The 20,317-nt window shown below is 36.5% G+C and overlaps 1 protein-coding gene across 3 annotated transcripts in view; it reads left to right on the top strand.

Moving 5' to 3' along the window:
• The window catches only part of LOC149785618 (cell cycle control protein 50A-like), a 69,138-nt gene that overhangs the window by 9,591 nt on the left and 39,230 nt on the right, over nucleotides 1-20,317 (top strand). For all 3 annotated transcript variants that reach the window (XM_089979433.1, XM_089979434.1, XM_089979435.1), the window contains exons 3-5: nucleotides 1,316-1,456; nucleotides 8,088-8,283; nucleotides 15,122-15,232. In XM_089979433.1, the coding sequence (XP_089835559.1) occupies nucleotides 1,316-1,456; nucleotides 8,088-8,283; nucleotides 15,122-15,232 (448 nt within the window). The remainder of the gene's footprint in view (nucleotides 1-1,315; nucleotides 1,457-8,087; nucleotides 8,284-15,121; nucleotides 15,233-20,317) is intronic.

Here is a 20,317-nt window from a genome sequence, read left to right as displayed (position 1 = left end):
ATACAGGGAAGAAAATTAGCATATTCACCAAAATATACCGGATATTGAATTCTTGTTTAATTTAGTACTTAAATGATCGGAATTATAAAGGCAGCCAATTTATTTTCATCAGGAAAAACTTTATTATTAGTGATGTTTGTCTTGAAATGGACATTTACTCGAGCACATTCATTTCAGTGTACTGTATTGAAAACACATGAATTTTTGTAGCTACACAGCTCTGGTCTTATTCCCCAAGATCTGCACATGTCAGGGTTTTGCATTTGTCTAACCCTGTCTTTTTTGTGTAAGCATGCCCTGATATGTTGGAAGTTCTGTCTTTATGTGCAGGTGTTGCTATTGTTGTTGAACAAAAACTCTTATTGACATGGGGGTTTTCACCAGAAGACAGCTAAAATTAAAATTGTACAGATGCAAAAACCAGTGATGTCATGCTAGGAATACCTGTCTTGCCGGTGTTAGTGTACCCTGATATGCAAGGAGTACCTCTTTTGACTTTAAAAGTGTAACCTGATGTGCAAGGAGTACCTCTCTTGACTGTAAGTGTGCCCTGATGTGCAAGGAGTACCTCTCTCAGTTGTGTAAGTGTACCCTGATGTGCAAGGAGTACCTCTCTTGACTGTGTAATTGTACCCTGATGTGCAAGGAGTACCTCTCTTGACTGTGTAATTGTACCCTGATGTGCAAGGAGTACCTCTCTTGGTTGCGTAAGTGTACCCTGATGTGCAAAGGAGTACCTCTCTTGACCTGCTTTATCAAGAGAGATCTTCCCATCAAACTTTGCTTGACACGAAAATTGTATAATTGTGCTACCATTTTCTTCTCCTTCACAGGAATTGAAGCTCTTCAGTAGTCAACCTTTTATTTCATGATTGGGTGGCTTTAAAAAGGATGGAGACCACAGTGTTGATCAGTTTTAAGGAAATTGTGTCACAGATTAGTCTGATCCTGATAATTCAGGTTCAAAGTCACACAAGAAAACAGCATACTATAGCCATATGATTTTAAATTTAATTCAACAGCAGAAAGACCAATCACAATAAAAAACTGAAATTCTAATTATGTTGTTTAAATTAAAAGCAATATGCATTAAAGTATTATGATAACAAATCTGGTTATGTAAAATTTCAGTAAGCCATTTTTTTAAGAATTAAGGTTGTTTATTTAAAAATTTGGTCTTTTAGGAAGCAGATGGGCTGAATTAGCTAAGCATGTTTTGATGATATGGTTTCAACTGCAAGTTTAGCTTAATCTATCTCATTAATTTGTTATTTAACAGTTGCTTAATTGTTATCATTCATTTCTATATTTACAGGTGCAGGAATACAAGTATGATTACACAAATTGCAAAAATTCAGCTGATGAACTATGTGCAGATGTTATAGGGAATTATACCAATGGTACTAGCAACTCATGCAGTTGTAACATAACCATTGAATTACAGACAGATTTTAAAGTAAGTATATTAGATGAATAGTTTTCCTGTGTAATAATGCTTGAACATGTGTGTGGTGTAATATCTTATAACATCATCTAAAACTGAGACTACAAAGCATATGGCTAATGTGGGTATGTGAGAAAGCTTGCCAGTAGTTTCTCGTGGGTCGGTGGTTCTTTCCGGGGTTTTCCCAGCTTCTTCCTCCACCATTAATACTGGCCGCCATGTATAGCCTATTATTTGCTGAAAAATAGCATTAAACCCTACAACAACAACAACAAAGCATATAATATTGTAGGAATGGATGAGTAGATGTGTATACTGGTATGTAGATGTGCATATTGGTTTGTAGGTTTATGCTCTGTTTGTTTTAAGTAACAAATTGCTCAGTCTAGGACAGAAGGCAGAACTTTGAGGTCAAGGAGGATAAGAATAAAAGAATAAAGTGCTCCTTTATTGCTCCTTTCTGATGAGGCATATGCCACTAATATTTCAAAGAGTGGGTTAAAATCTCATATTATTAATGTTATGAATATTTAATTTAATTTGTTTGTTAGTTTTTAATATTTTTTTTTGTTACATGCTATGGGTAATGAAACATTGTATTTAGTTCATGGCCTTGTTCCAGAATCAGTGACAGTTTTGGTAAACAACTTTTTAAAAATATTTTTTTCTCTTTCTCAGAGTAAGAATCATTGAGTCATGGTCATACCTGGACTACATGATATTTTTCATGTGTCAGATGGTAACAAACTTCTATTTTTTTCCAGAAGAATGAACTTTTGACCCTTATCTGGGTATCTGTTTTGCATCAAAATTAATCATGTAACTGATGTTTTAATAAAGGTTTGTTAGTTGTGCTTTAACATCTGGTGCTGTATTTTATTTTCTTCAAGTTATTGAATTCAAGTGATTATTTTCTCTGGAAATACAAAATTGCTCTGACCAAATTCTTGGATAAAGACATTGATTGGAATTTATGCTGAATTCAATCCTAGAATACTATTTATGTGATTCAGCAAGAGATTGTTGACACATCAGCACTTCATTGACTATAACAAACATAATCGCATTAAAATTTTGATCTCATTGGGACTTTAACTCAGTTTCATTCAGCACTTTATTGACCATAACAGATATCATCCCCTTCAAATTTTGATCTCATCGGTACTTGAATTCAGTTTCATTCAGGACTTTTTTTTCCTAGGATTTGTGTTTTCAATTCTCAGGTCATTTTTAGATTTAATTCGTAATACCGCAAGTTCTTTTTTCTCTTTTTTTTCTCACTTTGTATTCTAGGAAAATAAATTATTTGTTAAATTTTACAAATCTTGTTGTCTTCACTCTTTTCTGTTACATATTTTAAGAGCATAGGCTCATAACAGAAAATTGGGCATTCATCCTTGGGAATGAATTTTGCCAAAATATTTCAGAAAACTTTGTTTTTGAAATTTATATTCCCCTAGTTTCGGAATTTTAAATCCCAAGTATTATTTCACATTTTAGAAATCTTTAGTGAAATCAGCAAGCTTTTTACAATATCATCAATAGTAGAGAATATTTTTGAATTCTACCCAGGAGTGGTTATAAATTTTGAAAATGGAAAAACAGCAAAGAATTTTGGAATTAGAGATAAGACAGGTTCATTTTCAGATGGAAATGATACATATGGAAGGAGAGAGGGAAGTAAGACAAATGGAATTTGAGAAAGAAAAAGAAGATAGGCAAATGCAAAGAGAAAAGCAAAGAAAATGGAATTTCAGATTAGATTAAAAGAATTAGAGCTGGCAAGGGAAAAACACTCCCCTACTTTTGATGTTTTAAGAAATATCAAGTAGTACCCCCTTTCTGGAAAACAAAGTGGGTCAATATTTTGTTCATTTTGGGAAAATTGCTGAAATTTTGAAATGGTCAAGAGAGCATTGGACTCTATTATTACAGACTACATTTTTTGGCAAAGCCTGAGACATCTGTGCATCCCTGTATAATCTGGTTAAGGAATGCATCTTAAAGGGTTATGATTTAGTCCCTGGGGCTTATCGGCAAAAATTCAGGAACTGTGAAAAAGAAACTGGACAAACTCATGTCAGATTTGCAAGAGAAAAAGAGCAGTTATTTGATAGGTGGTGCTTAGCAAAGAAAGTTGATCAAGATTACGAAAATCTAAGACAACTTGTATTACTTGAAGAGTTCAAGAACTGTGTCCATAACGACATTAAACTTATCTTGATGAGAATAAGGTCGATAACTTGGAAAATGCCGCTCGTTCTGCTGATGAGTATACCTTAGCTCATAAAGTTTCTTTTGTAAGCAGGTCTTCCACTCGGCTGTCGTCCGGTAAAAAAGTATTTCATCCTAATATGAGCCCTTCTTAATTTCAATCAGACACAACTTTTAGAAATCAAGTTTCTGATAAGATTGATCAGAAATCCTTATCTCTTTCTATGTGTACCTAATGCAAGAAGAAAGGACACAGTATTTCTGATTGCTGCAAACTGAAAAGTAAGCAACATAATCAAGACAGGCCTATTCCAAATGCTCTTATTTCTAAGAGGTCATGGTCATGGTCATGTATTGAAACCAATGCATTTGTTGGGTCTAATAAACCCCAATCTGATTTTATTATGGAGAATTATGAACCATTCATGTCGAAGGGCTCTGTATCACTCATGGGTGATTCAGCCAATCCCATCTCTATTTAAATTTTAAGGGAAATGGGAGCTTCTCAGAGTCTTTTATTATCAGGTACTAAGCCTTTTTCTGAGAAGTCTTCTTTTAATGAAAGTGTTCTTATTCAGTGAGTAGAGTGTGGCTTTGTTAATGTTCATCTCCATTATGTAAATATGTTATCAGACTTAGTCGCAGGACCCATGACACTCGGAACAGTGTCTTCTTCACCCACTGAGGGCATTCATTTATTATTAGGCAGAGACCTTTGCTGGAGATAAGGTTGTGGTTAATCCACATGTAACTGACAAGCCTTTTTTGTATCAGAAAGTAGATTCTTTTGAAAAAGAATTCCCTGATTTATATCCAGCTTGTGCAGTTACTAGAGCTATGGCAAAGAAAGCTCTTGAGAATGATGTTGATCAGGAAGGTATTCCTTTAGCTGACACATGTATTGGTCAGGCTTTTGATGAGGTCACTTTCACTTCTTGTTTGGTTCAATCAAAAGGTATTGATCAAAGGGATCCTCTTTTAACTACTCATTCTCTTTATTCTAATCAGGGTGACAAATGACAATCACTTGTGGTCAAACAGGAAAAAGATCCAGAGATCTCCTGTTTGTTTCAAAGGGCCATTAATGAAACTGAAGTACCTGTTTGTTATTTCATTAAAAATGGGATTCCTATGAGAAAATGGAGAACCTGAGGTACCTGTTGGTGATGAGTGATCAGTGAACTATCAAATTGTAGTTCCAAAATCATACAGACAGGAAATTCTTAGTCTGGTCCATGAAACTCTTTCGGCTGGTCATTTAGGGGTTAATAAGACTTATCATAAGATCTTGAACCACTTTTTTGGCCAAAAATTAAAAGTGATGTTTGTAAATGCTGCAGATCTTGTCATACTTTTCAAATTGTAAGAACACCCAATCAGAAGATACCTAAGGCCTATTTATTTTTTCTTCTTCAGTTTTCAACAACCATGTAATAAGTGCAAGATAGCATATACTTCACAACAGCTGTAGAATATGTACACATTTGTAGGAGCAGCATAGAATTTAATATATTTAGGCCTTTTACACTTATGTCTGTATGTGTGCCAGGGAGCAGTGATGACACATTTGTAGGAGCAGTGATGACATATTTGCAGGAGCAGTGATGACACATTTGTAGGAGCAGAATAAAATTTAATATATTTAGGCCTTTTACACTTATGTCTGTATGTGTGCCAGGGAGCAGTGATGACACATTTGTAGGAGCAGTGATGACATATTTGCAGGAGCAGTGATGACACATTTGTAGGAGCAGAATAAAATTTAATATATTTAGGCCTTTTACACTTGTCTGTACATGTGCCAGGGAGCAGTGATGACATATTTTTAGGAGCAGCATAAAATTTAATATATTTAGGCCTTTTACACATTTGTCAGTACATGTGCCAGGTAGCTTCGTTCTTCTTGACTGATGTCTTGTATTTATTTCACAGTAAGTTGTATATTGAATAATGCACATATATGACCTGCAGATGGTGAACTAATTTGGCCATTATCGACTGCAAAATAATGCCATCTCAGCATGATCTTTAACTGATTTTTAGGATGACCCAAATGTTAGTTTGATTACAGGTTAGATCAGTACACATAGAAATGCTAACATCATTTCGCATCAATATGTTAACCATCACTACTCTCGGATATGCTACCATCAATACACTCGGATGTGCTACCATCACTACTCTTGGATATACTACCATCACTACTCTCGGATATGCTACCATCAATACACGGATGTGCTACCATCACTACTCTTGGATATGCTACCATCAATACACATGGATTTGCTACTATCACTACTCTTGGATATGCTACCATCACTACACTCGGATATGCTACCATCACTACACTCGGATATGCTACCATCACTACTCTTGGATATGCTACCATCAATACACATGGATTTGCTACCATCACTACTCTTGGATATGCTACCATCACTACACTCGGATATGCTGCCATCACTACACTCGGATATGCTACTATCACTACTCTTGGATATGCTACCATCAATACACATGGATTTGCTACCATCACTACTCTCAGATATGCTACCATCAATACACATGGATTTGCTACCATCAATACACATGGATTTGCTACCATCACTACTCTCAGATTTGCTACCATCACTACACTCGGATATGCTACCATCAATACACATGGATTTGCTACCATCACTACACTCGGATATGCTACCATCAATACTCTTGGATTTGCTATATCATGAATGGATGTTTGAATTTGTTCCCAAGTCTCTCAGCTTTTCTCCAGGATATATTAAAGTAGGAAGAAAAAGGCTATTGGCTGCTATGTCTGATAAAGAAATACAACAAAGTATTAGCTACTGGTTAAAAGACAATTATAACAAGAACAAGAAGAGCCATAAGCCCCTCCACCCAAAAATATTGGGAATTTGTACCTTTTGAACCCAGCTGGGGGAGGATCTAGAGACCTCTCTTGCATTTAAGATTTTTTTTAATCAGTCCAGTCTAATGCATGATATTTGTTGTGAATCTAAGAGATTTCAGGGTTTTCCAATTAAGTTTACCGCAAGGAGCACTTTAGGAGTGTGAAGAAAAGAATTAAATAAAAATTTTAATTTAAAAGAAAATGTAAAAATTCATCTTGTTATAGCTACAACTTCTGAATGAAAGATAGTATTGGCTTGGGGTTTTCACCAAAAGTGTTCCGATGGTGTCTAGTTGGTCCCAAATGAAAATGTTGCTGCTACCTCATCAACTGAAAATCTGTATATTGTGATTCCTCCTGAATTGATGGTCATAAGATAATGGAGTTTTCACTGTAAGATTTCTTAGGATGTCTGGTTGGTCCTGAACAAAAATGGTGCCCACTCAAACATTTAATATCAATGCCACAGCTTAAAGGTCTTGTTACTACTCCTTAATGAAAAGTCGTTTTGAGACTGGGTTTCCACCAGACGATATCATGTGAGATACAGATTGTATAGATACAGGTAACATCACGTTGGTGATAAGTGTTTCAGTGCTTATTCTTTGTCGGTGTAAAGAATCTGATCCTGGAAAATTTGGCAGCATGTACTTTGATTTTCAAGTCCATTCATAAGATTTGTTCACACATTTTGTTGGTTTATTATTTGTTGTTCTGCATTTTGCACCTTCACTGTTTTTGTTGCTTTCATTATTTCATTTGTATTCATTCTGAATTTTGTTTGCATTCCATTTCACTGCTAAAATTAGTTTGAGGGTGTGTCATATGGGAAACATTTAGCATAGAGTTGACTGATAGGGCCAGTTTGTGTTGAATATCCGTATAAAGAATACAGTCATTATATTTAGACTTAGTAATCTGGGTGTCATTTGTGATACCTAGAAGTATTATCATATAAATATAAAAATATTGGTATGCATGGTCTTCCATTGGATTTAAAGTTGGAGGGTGAGTTGCCAAAGTTGGGGTGGGGTTTGGGGGGACCTCCTCCAATGGGGGTACAGGGCTATTTAAAAGTAGCTGGGTGTAAAGTAAAGGTAGCCAGGTATGTCATCCTGCTCCCAGCTGATCTGAAAAGGAAAGCCCAGAGTATGGCAAAATATTTTTAAATGAACTGTATGCATAGCTGTGCAGATATTTTTTCAAAAATACTTGATGAAGGACAGCTTGAGGTTTGAATTTTACATTTTTATTTTAATTTTACTATATGCATAATTAATTATTTTTTCTAGGGCTTCAAGATAGGACATTGGTGGACAGCAGCAAAATATGAAAAATGCTTGACCAGTGCCCAGTTGTTCCAGTTCTGGATTTTTCCCAGGGTCACTTCCTAAATGCAATTCTTAATAGTCCAGACATGTTTTACCAGTTGCCTGCTTGTATGGAAAAGTCAGCAAATATACATCTAGGTCATTTTAATTTTGTTATATTTTAAGGTCGCCTTGTGTTTCATTTCAGGGCACTGTTTACATGTACTATGGCTTGACCAATTTTTACCAGAACCATCGTCGCTATGTTCGATCCCGTGATGATGCCCAGCTTCATGGAGAGAGCATTTCTGCCGATAACCTAAATTCTGACTGCGAACCATACAAAAAATCTGGTGACAATGGCATTGCACCATGTGGTGCTATAGCTAACAGTCTGTTTAATGGTAATTAGTAATTGTCTCCCACTCTCTTGTTTCTACAGCATCTCCTCCTGCAGTCTCCAGTGCCTCAGCTTACAAAAATGACCTTTTGATTATAAATTTGTATTTATATGGTGATGGTTAGGACATTCTCTTTTGGTTCCATGTGAACTCCTATTCAGCACAAAGTGTCCATGCAGATTAAACTTAGTATTGTTAATGTTAACTTAATGCATTGATGTCCGATCTTTTGATGTGATACATTTTTATTCAGGTACATTCATATAGTGATAGCATTGTAGATATGTCAGATTCTGGTAGATTCATATAGTGATATAGGTCTCCCTTGATAACTCATGCACATCAAGGTCCAAAAACATAGACCGCACTACAAGCAAGGGTGCAAGTTACCGAGGGACCTCCCAAAACTCTGCTAAGCATCCAGAGAACCACAATCAGTTATTTTAAGGTAGTTGAATTAGATTATGTACACAACAACATTTATAACAGTGTTTGATTGATCAACTGAAATGAGGTAACCGACATATGAATGGGGCCACTGGTTCTTAAGCATGTACGATTTATATGCTTTTTAACGTTTTATTTTATATTCCACCTCATTTATTTGATTCAAATGATGTATTTAATGTGATAATAGAAAAGGATGCTAGCTTTTTAATAAGTGCAACAATACAACAAATGATCCACTATGCCCATATAATAACATGGTCGGCACTTAATTAGGTTCTCAGAGAAATGGTTGCAGACAGCTGTTACAGTAGATTGACACATTTTACATTTAATTACTGGAGGACACATTGCATTTATGATGATTGCACTTAAAAGGGACTAAAATATAGAATTAGAACACAAATTTCAGTTGATAAAAAATTATTTAATTGGTATTTATTTATTAAAGTACTGCCTCCACTAGGTGTTAAGTGACATTTTACATTCATCATAATTTCCTTGAATATTGTTAATTATGGTGTACTAAGAATGTCATTTGGGAAGAAAATGTAACAAATTATATGACTTAAAAGTTGATATTTCATAATGCTGGTTAAAATTTCCAGGTCCTATCTACCATTTTTGATGATAAAACGAGCGATATATCAAAGTTTCCGTTACCAGTTTTGATCACAATTTTCTTCAAGTTCAACAAATAAGGATACGTATTTTGATTTCTTTTCTGTTTAAAAAATGGGATTCATGCTTGACCACGTGTTATAAGCGGGTGAGTTATTGTTGTAGGGTTTAACGCTGTTTTTCAGCACACAATAGGTTATACATGGTGGCCAGTATTAATGGTGGAGGAAGAACCCGGAAAGAACCACCGACCCACAAGAAGCTACTGGCAAGCTTTCTCACATACCCACATTAGCCGAATCCGAGACTCGAACAACGCAGACAGAGGTGAGATGGTAGTGATCTGTAATGGAGAGCAATTTAGACCACTCGTGCCCCCCTCCCCCCCCCCCCCCCCCCGTGAGTTATTGTATAGGTATCCATCTGTCAAATTCTGGTTAATTTATATTGTGACTGGTAGAATCATATAGTGATACCATTGTCCATTTTGTCTAATTAAGTTTTGCTTGTAAGTTAATTGCCAGGCATTTGTAGAGTAGTCAAATTTCTCTGTCAAGTACAGTACCTGATCACAGTACATTATGATAACTATCTTTACCAGCTCCAAATGTCCTCCTGGAAAGACTGAAAAACATCCTTCTGTTTATATATTATGTAGACAAAGGGAAGTAACTATCACAGGTTAACTCCACTTTCTACCATGTGGGTGGTGTCCATTATGCCTAGTTTAAATCAGTTTTTACTTTTGCTGTAAAGATGATCTTCAGATACTACAGTTAAATTCTATAACTGTAATCATCCATGTTTGTTTTTCAGTGTTAAAGTAAGTCAAAATTTTGTTTTATTTCTACCAAATGTTTGGGAATTCGGGTTAATTTACTTGTATTTCTGCGATTATTGTACAGTTCACTATTGTCACATGATTTTAGTTTGTAACATTCAGTTTTACTAGAAAAATTTTGTGCACTATTTGTCAACTATTACACTTTCATGTTAATAACATTGTTTATTTTATATATATATATATATATATATATATATATATATATATATATATATATATATATATACATACATACATTTTGTATGCACTTGTTTGTTCCTCATCATTACAGAGATGATTTGCAAATGCAAGAAGTGTAATCGATTTAAAGTTGTGGATGATAGACATGAGACATGTCTACACATGCATTTGTTCACTGGCACACATATGCAGTGTGTTTGAACTTTGGTTACTTTCCCTCTCTGCCATCAAGGAGATGCAAAATAGTGCCAGAATATAATGTGTATGTTAATACAATAGAATCATTGGCTAGTTGACATGCCCTCTACATTCCCCATGCAGATGTTAAAACAGTGCCAGAACATCCTGTATCCATGTATGCAGTAGAAAATACACGTGATTCTAATTAAGCAATTGTATATTATCAATATGACAAATATATTGTAATCTCACTGGAGAAAATCCTAGTACAGTCAATGATTGCATCATGGGTCACAAACAATTATGACCATGCCAATTATGCATGAGGGCTTGCAGTCCTTTTCCATCCATGCATGACGATAATAAGAAAACAAGCTGGATGTAAGATTTGCAGTTTGAGCAGTGCAGTATGGACAGATGGTCCATATCAGTACAATATGGATGGATGGTGTGTACTGACCATACTGCATCAGCTGGTCTGTATAGCATATGTAGTCTTTGCTATCCTGTTCCAACTGCCAACAAACTGTTCCAGCATTACAAATGAGCTATGTATGATTATCTCTGACCAGTAAACTGACGTGTCCAGACAGACTGAATATCCAGCTTGCTGTACCAACCATTCCACTCTGGCTGTCCAGACCAGTGTATATACTGTCTTTGGTACGCCGTTATGACTGCCAACCAACCATGCATATGAGCTTTGTATGTCTGCAGTGGTCATGACTGAGTTATCTATGACTGGCAAGTTGGCTGACCATTCCTGTGAAATTCATAGCGAACTGCATCAGCTGTCTGGAATAGCAGATTGATAATGCATGCTGATGATACTTCATCATCAATTTTCCAATGATGAAAATGATGAAACAGAAATATTGGAACATGCTGATCCAACAATAGAATGGATGGAATTTAGTTAACGGCAGCAATAGAGGAAATCTACAGGATTTTGTCTCCATCAAAATACTGTCATCCATCTTGGTAGCTGTTAATCTTGCTACACTTGTTAAAGATTTCAAACATTACCAGGCATGTCTTGGAGCATTCGCTAGTGCATCTTTGTTGTGAGTTAGTTGCATGCAACTTTCTAACTCCAGTAATAAAAAAAAGTAACATTCAGAGATATTTTGTCTGCACATACCTTATCTGGATGCAGATAAGGTGCACAGACAAGGTTATTCTGGAACCATGTGTTCACTTCTTCCTATTTGACAAAGCTCATCTTGATGATTTTTTTTTTTGTCTAGTGAAAAAGCCATTGACAATCATTGCTGTTTTTCTGTGCAGTTTCTCTCTTTTGGTTTTCCAGTTCTGTGAGTGTCCAATTGAGGAAGCAAGAAAGAGTTGCCTTTTAACTTTCAGTGCAGCCATCAGCCCTGTTAAGAAACATGCAAGTGAATTGGCAGTGGCAGTCTCCTGGCCAAGCAAAGTTCAAGTCTAGCTCAGTTTTCTGGCCAACTCATCTGGTTAGGACAGCTGCTTCATACAGCATTGTCCTTCCAGGAACCTTCTTAGAAAAACAACAACTGTTTGTTCCCACTCCTAGATCAGTCTGTCAAGAGAAGCAAACATGCAGGGCCATGTAAGTAGTGTTGGATATTATCTTAGGGGTACAGACAATATCCACATAAACTGTGAAAGATCATTCCTACTGCTAAAGGCAGGAATGCAAGACATGACCCTCAACCAGTGGCTGCTTGGCAAAAGGGAGTTGTTAAATCAGTGTGCTTGAACTCTCACAGGATCAGGCACAGCCATGAAGATTTAAGCGATTTCAGTGAGCATATCCTTGAATGTAATTTTTCAGTTTGGGACATAGAGGAGTCAGCAGAGTGGCATGCCCAATCTGCTTCATCTAGTTTACATTTTAATGACATGGCCTTCTTAAGGAGATAACTGAATCTCATTGGGTTAGTGGCATCTGCACAGAGAGTGACTGCTCCCTATTCATGAAAGCACAACCTTTGACCCAGACATGCATTTGCCACTTTCACTGGCTTTGACTGGGGAACCTTTGATGGTGAGACAATTATCAAATGTGGAATTCCACAGGGATCTCTCATGCATGTGTATAAAGAAATTGTCTCATGTGCTAAACTAACATTAGGAGAAGTTGATCCTATTAGTACAACAATCAAACTCCTTTTGGGTGACACAGGTATAGGTCGGATGCTCGGCAATTCATCCTCTTACCTGTTCTCCAAATGCAATGTGATCAGGTGATGTATTTGATGGAGAAAGCAAAGGTTTTAGTCAGTTTTGTTTCACTGATAATACTACCGGATCACATTACAAATAATTCCTCCCACTCTTCCCGACCGCTCCGGTGGCCTAGTGGCTAGAGCGTCCGCCACGGATGTGGGAGGTCGTGGGTTCGATCCCTGGCCAAGTCATACCAAAGACTTACAAAAATGGTACTAACAGCTGCCTCGCTTGGCGCTCAGCATTAAGAGGTTAGTGTTAGGACTGGTCGGCCCGGTGTCAGGATAATGTGACTGGGTGGGACATCATGCCACATGTCTGCGGCATGATGCCCCAGTGCTAGACATCACTAAAAACTGCCGCACTGCAGACATCATAGCGATATGACTGAAAAATTGTTAAAGCTATGTTAAAAATCCAAATCACACACACACACCCACTCTTCCCCACAATGCATGGTATCCTTGAAGGTTTTGCTTCAGTAAAATTTTGGTTTAAACTCTGTATAGGTGGTGCTCTACAGTTTCGTATTTTGCATAGGGTTAGGATTTTAAAGAAAAAGAATTTCCCCAGTTTTCCTCACTGGTTATACTGGCTACTTAAAAAAGACCTTGTATATATTAGGTATAATACAAAGAACCTTTAATTCCCTTTATTTTGGTGCATGATTGATGGGTGTACTGTGGGTTATAGAGTATACAGCTTGGCCTTACTTTTAGATGTGCACCTTTCAAGAAAGTGTTTTCTCTACTTGGTCATTTTCACTTCCTGAACTTCAGAGGTAAATTGTATAAAAAAGAGCCGATAGCTTTTTTTTACATTTTATATATTGGTAATTCATTCATTGCACATTCGGCAGCTGGTATTGTCTAGTCTGGCAAAATTCATTTTCCATATTTTAATAGCTGCTATGTATAGTGTACTTTAGACTAATTCAGGCTGATTTTTTAACATAAGGGAGCAGTCATTTTAGTTAGCAGTGTGCTTAAATCGTGTAAAATTTCCAAAAGTACAATATCCAAAAGAAATATTATCCACATTACATTAATGTAGCATAGAAGTATGCAAACATTCTCTCCATTGTGCATGTTTTAAATGCGAACTACTTCACCTTACATACGTCACTCTCTCAAAAGTACATTTTATCTGGTGAGTGCCCCCATAGCAGTCGCTATCTAGTAGGTAGAATGAGAGTTAACCTGTAAGAGTTGTTTCCCTTTGTTTTTGTAATTTTTTTTAGGTTGAAATTCATATTTTCCGCCTTTCTGGGAAAGCTGGAGTCGTCAATAGCAGAGAAAGTTATCCAGTTTTAATATGATCAGTGTTGAGTACAAATATTGGTTAGCAGAAAGAATTAACTGTTTGTTATTTATGGCCTTCTAAGATGATAGTAGTTTCCTTTTTATAATGTATAGTTTGACATATATTTGAGACATAGAAGCTCTTATTTGCATCTTAAATTGTCAAATACACATCAGAACCCAACATTGTGAGAAGAGAGCCAAGTAACAGTCCTAATACAGTGGCCATATGGAAACATTCATGGCTGGGCTTGTTGAGAATTGTATTTATGACAGAGAACTTGCTTGGGGAATTTAACTTTCAGTTTATTTGTGGTTCTTTTTGTTGGATGCATACTTGGTGACCTATTTTGGTTCTGTTATTAAAATTCATAGAACTCAGCTCTGATGTGAAATGTACATTTTAGAAGGAAATGTACAATCCGGTTACATCAGTATCTTTTATACAAAGATTATTTTCAAGAATTTCATATTGACATAATTTTGTTGTTGCACTGCTCTGGTGTTCTAATAGTTAGAGCATCTGCCTTGGATGTGTGAGGTTGTGGGTTTGAACCCTGCCAAGTCATGCCATAGACTTATAAAAATGATACTAACAGCTGCCTTGCTTGGTTCTCAGCATTAAGTGGTTAGTGCTAGGACTGGTCAGCCTGGTGTCAGGATAATGTGACTAGGTGGGACATCATGCTACATGTCTGTGGCATGAAGCCCCAGTGCTAAACATCACTATAAACTGTCACACTGCAGACATCAAAGAGATATGACTGAACAATTGTTAAAGCTGCATTAAAAATCCAAATCACATCACACACACACTATTGTTGCATATAGTAAAACTGATGTCAGTTTGTTCAGATATTAGAAATTGATATTTACAATCAGTTTTTGATCTGGATATAATAACATTAGCTTTACTGTTGAGTTGGTCAAATTTCAAGTAATTTCACTTTGTTAAGTAGTTCTTTGCAATCATTTTATTTTCAAGTCAGCAGAATAAAACTGAAAACTGTTGTGGACATATCATTAATACTTTGACATTTTTGCTGGTCACTGTTTTAATTTTCAGATTCGTATGAACTTACCTACAATGGTGGAACGAACAATACAACTGTCTGTCTGCTGTCCAACGACATAGCTTGGGCCTCAGACAGAGAAGAAAAATTCAAAAACCCTCCCAGTAAGTTTTCATAAATCTTATTTACCTATTTATGTATGCAGGCAACCTGCTGTAAACAGCACAACCAACTGCAAACAATTTGCTACAAACAGCACATTCAACCAACTGCAAACAGTACAAACAACTAAAAATCAGTTAGTTACAAACAGCTATAAAGAGCACTAATGATGCAGACAGCACAGTCAACTGAAAACACTCAGCTACAAACAACACAATTGACTGCAAACAGTAAGCTACAAACAGCAGCACAATCAACTGCGAACAATTATAAACACAGCGTGGTCAACTGCAGACTATCTGTTTCAAACAGCATAGTTAAGTGAAAAATTAAGCACATCCATCTATAAACAGCATGATACACTGCAGAAAGTCACTTCAGATGTCATACACTGCAAACAGTCACTTCAGATGGCATACACTGCACACAATCACTTCAAATGGCAAAGTCAACTACAATCAGCTTCAAGCAGCACAGTCAACTGGAAACAATTAACTGCAGACAACACAACCATCTACAAATAGCACAGATACCTGTAAGAACACAACCAGCTACAAATAGCATAGATACCTGTAAGAACACAACCAGCTAAAAATTGCGCAGAAACCGGGGAGAACACAACCAGCTACAAATAGCACAGATACCTGTAAGAACACAACCAGCTACAAACAGCACATATACCTGAAAGAACACAAACAGCACAGATAAGTGTAAAGAAGAACAACCAGCTACAAGAAGCACAGCCACTTGCAGACACCTGCAAATAGCACAATGAACTGCAAGCAGCCAACTGCAAACAGCACAGCCCCAAATCTGCTTCAAGATAAGGACTTGATCTGTCTACCTGTTATGGGACACCACTTGTTTGATGGAAAGACTAACTGCAATGTAGACCTGATCTGTCTACATGTTATGGGACAATACTTGTTTGATGGAAAGTCTTGATGCAATATGGATGTGATCTGTCTAAACATTATGCATACATGCCAACCATTACACTTTTGGTGTAGTCATTACGCTTTTTTTCACTAAATTATGCTTAAATGTATATAGATTACGCCTTTTTGGTATATCCACCTTCCCAAAAAAATCAGTTGTTTGTTTTCTCGTTTTTATTAACATCCCATTAATCCCACAGATGGTATTTTAGAAAAGACGGCTTCTATGTAGTTGTTGTTGTTGTGGGGTTTAACGCCATTTTTCAGCACGATAGGCTATACATGGCGGCCAGTATTAATGGTGGAGGAAGAACCCAGAAAACACCGGAAAGAACCACCGACCCACGAGAAGCTACTGGCAAGCTTTCTCACATGCCCACATTGGCTGAATCTTAGACTCGAACCGCCGCAGACAGAGGTGAGATGGCAGTGATCCATAACGAAGAGCGCTTTAGGCCACTCGGGGCCCCGGGCTTCTATGTAACTACAGTATAAGAGTATGCATGTCCGTGGACTTGCGTGCACTTTCCTAACAGTATTATGTTCTATTTATAGCAATTATCCTATTACCCAGAAACAAGCTGGTTCTACTTTCAAACTTTTGACCTTGTATTCTATTTATAGCAGCTGTATGGCTTAGTGAGGAGAGAACAGACTGGTTTTTTAATCTTTACTCGCAGATTATTTTTTCTTTTTTATATTTAGTACAGAACCAGTCTTTAGATATTTGGCACTAAAAAGTATAATTTGTTTTAGTCGATGCATGTATGAGAGCAAAAATATCTCCTTTTAAATAATTTCACAGATGGATTAGAAAAAGGCCAAAAATAAACAAAACGTAAAATAACAGGATCCTCCAAGATGAGGACACGTGGGCAGCATCACGTGACGTCTATTGCAGGCCGTGTGGAAATAATTTTACTATTTGGCGCTAAAAGTCTTCAGATGTATTCTAGTCGATGTTTGTGTTAGAGCACGTTTATTTTTTCAAAGAATTTCACAGGTGGATCAGAAAAAGACAAAAAAACGAAAATCCTTCAAAGATGAATACATGAATGGCATAATACAGCATTCCATTCTCGGGTACAGGGGCTCGTATTGTTGCTTAAAATTGACCTGTCATACATGTACTATAGGACACACGGTACTAATTATATGGAAGAACTGTGAACCAGTCTAGAAATGGGTGAACAAATAATAGAGTATTTACTGGTTTTGTGGTCCATAATTGGTTTATAATGAAAATTAATATTTTAGTAAAAATATCTTTTGACAGCTTATCCTATATGTAATTTTAGTATTTTTACAGGCTTGACTCCAGAGTACTCAGTAATGAAAGTATTACCTGATTTATTTGGTGCAGAATCAATAACATGTGTTTCATGCACAAGTAAATAAACAAAATGCCGCGGCTCATATGGTGTTCTCCACACATAAGCTTGCACCAAGGTTAGATGTGCATGGAGAATTATAGGTCTCATCATCAGCACCCAGAAATGTTAAGTTATTGAATTTTGAATATGAAAGTGTTTCCATATGTTTACTATTGGAGTTGAATTAGTACCGTGAGTCCTATATAGTACATGTATTACGGGTCAGTTTTAAGCAATGATACGAGTCTGTATTCTAGGGCAGCATCATGCTCATTGCAGTCTGTGCATAAACAATTTTAATATTGGGCATGGTGGTAAATTTTATGTGGAGAAACACTTGAAAACAAAGAAACACATCGAATTAGCTCGTCTTACGAACTCCAATACCAAGGTAATTTCTTATCTACAGCAGAACTAAAGTGCGGACATGAATGTTATAAATGCAGAGGTGTTATTTACCGAGTTCTTAATAGAAAGATAATGAAGATCTTGCTATTGATGCAGAAGCAAGAGAATTCATAGAACACAATTCTACTCTAGCTGTAAAGGTGTTTTGTGATAATGTTAGAGATTATTATGCTACAGCCTGTGATTACATGCTCCAGAAATTCCTCTATGGAGATGAAGTGATTTTAAATGCTTCAGTTGCTGATGTGAATGAGAGACAGTCAAAAAGCTTCAAAGTGTTAGATTCTTTGTCAAGAGATATCCCTTTCTATTATCGTCTTTGTCTACCTTGTATCATCTGGAAGGAGAATTCCTGAAGTATAAAGCTGGGATTCTTCCTGACAATATACTTAATGCAGATAGAGTTGATGTGCAGTGGCACCTTATTTCCCAGCTAAAAGACACAATCACTGGAAGATATAAATTTCCTCTTCTTTGTCAGGTTATGAAAGGAATATTGGTTCTTTACCATTCTAATGAAGACTGTGAGAGATTGTTCAATATTGTTAACAAAAATAAAACTGAATTTAGATCCAGGCTCAGTAACCCAGTACTTTGTGTTCTACTGGTGTGCAAAACATTCATGGTCTCAGCTAGTACAAAGTTTTTTAAAATGCAACATGAAAATCTGTTTTTTGCTTGGATTCATCTTTTTGTCCACTTGGATTACACTTTTTCCTCGTTTGGGGTTGGCATGTATGATTATGGGACATTACTTTGCTGGAAATAATAGATGCAATGTAGACCTGATCTGTCTACATGTTACGGGACATTATATTTGATCAAAATGCTAGATGCAATGTAGATCTGATCTTTCTACACATTATGTGACATTGCTTTGCTGGAAATACTAGATGCAACAGAAACCTGATCTGTATATGCCTTATGGGACATTACTTGTTTCTTGGAAAGACTTGCAGCAACATGGACCTGATCTGTCTATGCACTATGTGACATTGTTTGTTGGAAAGACTAGATGCAATGTAGACCTGATCTGTCTACACATTATGGGACATTACTTTGCTGGAAATACTAGATGCAACAGAGACTGATCTTATATGCCTTATGGGTTATTACTTGTTTGTTGGAAAGACTAGATGCAACATAGACTGATCTTATATGCCTTATGGGTTATTACTTGTTTGTTGGAAATACTAGATGCAACAGAGACTGATCTTATATGCCTTATGGGTTATTACTTGTTTGTTGGAAAGACTAGATGCAACATAGACTGATCTGTCTACACATTATTGGCCATTTCTTGTTTATTGGAATGACTAGCTGCAATATAGACCTGATAATTCTATGCTTTTTGGACACTGGAATCAGAGTTTGACACATGTTAAACAAAAGTATTTTTGTTCATTACTGTGAATCTTTTTATTTTTCATTTCTTGGTATTGGAGATCTTAAATCCACTTTAATTAACCATCACTTGAAGATGTTCTTGGAAAATGACATTGCAGTGCTGTTCTGTGATAATTTAGTTCCCCCAAGTCAAATTGTCATATTTTTCTGTTTAAGATTATCAAGGAAAAAGGTCAGCTTTCTTTGAGCATCTAATAAAAGCTTTCACAATGTATAGCTGGCCCTGTCTTCATGTTCTTTATCTAGAATTCTTGTCTGTGGTTAAATTTTTTGGTATATTTTTAGATAAGCTTTTACTATTAATAATCATGTAATTATCTTATGAGTTTAGTACAGGTCAATGTTCTTATACAAAAATTGTGGTATATGTTTAGATTTTAAGAAGTATCTAAGAGATCCCAAAAGATTTGAATTATCTCCCTTTACATTTGCTATGTTATTTGATTTTGTTATGTGTGTTATATAGCATAATGTAGTTCATTAACTCTCGTTCTGTGTCATGTAGGGAAAGGATGATTTAAGCTCTTAGAACTTGTATCCATCCCAGCTGCTGTTAATTTTTGGCAGTAAAATATTTATTTGAAATTTTGTCATTAACACATTGTCTGCATATCTGTTGCATGGAGAAAAGGAGTCATTTATTACGCACAGTAAAAACCTCTTTTGGAGGGATGTTGTTGTTGTTGTAGGGTTTAACGCCATTTTTCAGCACACGATAGGCTATACATGGCGGCCAGTATTAATGGTGGAGGAAGAACCCGGGAAAACTCCGGAAAGAACCACCGACCCACGAGAAGCTACTGGCAAGCTTTCTCACATACCCACATTAGCCGAATCTGAGACTCGAACCCACGCAGACAGAGGTGAGATGGCAGTGATCCGTAACGGAGAGCGCGTTAGAACACTCAGCCACTCGGGGCCCCTTTGGAGGGATGTGTCACCAACACTGATACTATAACAC

The sequence above is a fragment of the Sinohyriopsis cumingii genome, chromosome 13 (assembly GCF_028554795.1).
Source record: "Sinohyriopsis cumingii isolate HCF-2022 chromosome 13, ASM2855479v2, whole genome shotgun sequence".
Taxonomy (NCBI): Eukaryota; Metazoa; Mollusca; class Bivalvia; order Unionida; family Unionidae; genus Sinohyriopsis; species Sinohyriopsis cumingii.
This window is presented reverse-complemented; position numbering and strand designations above follow the sequence as displayed.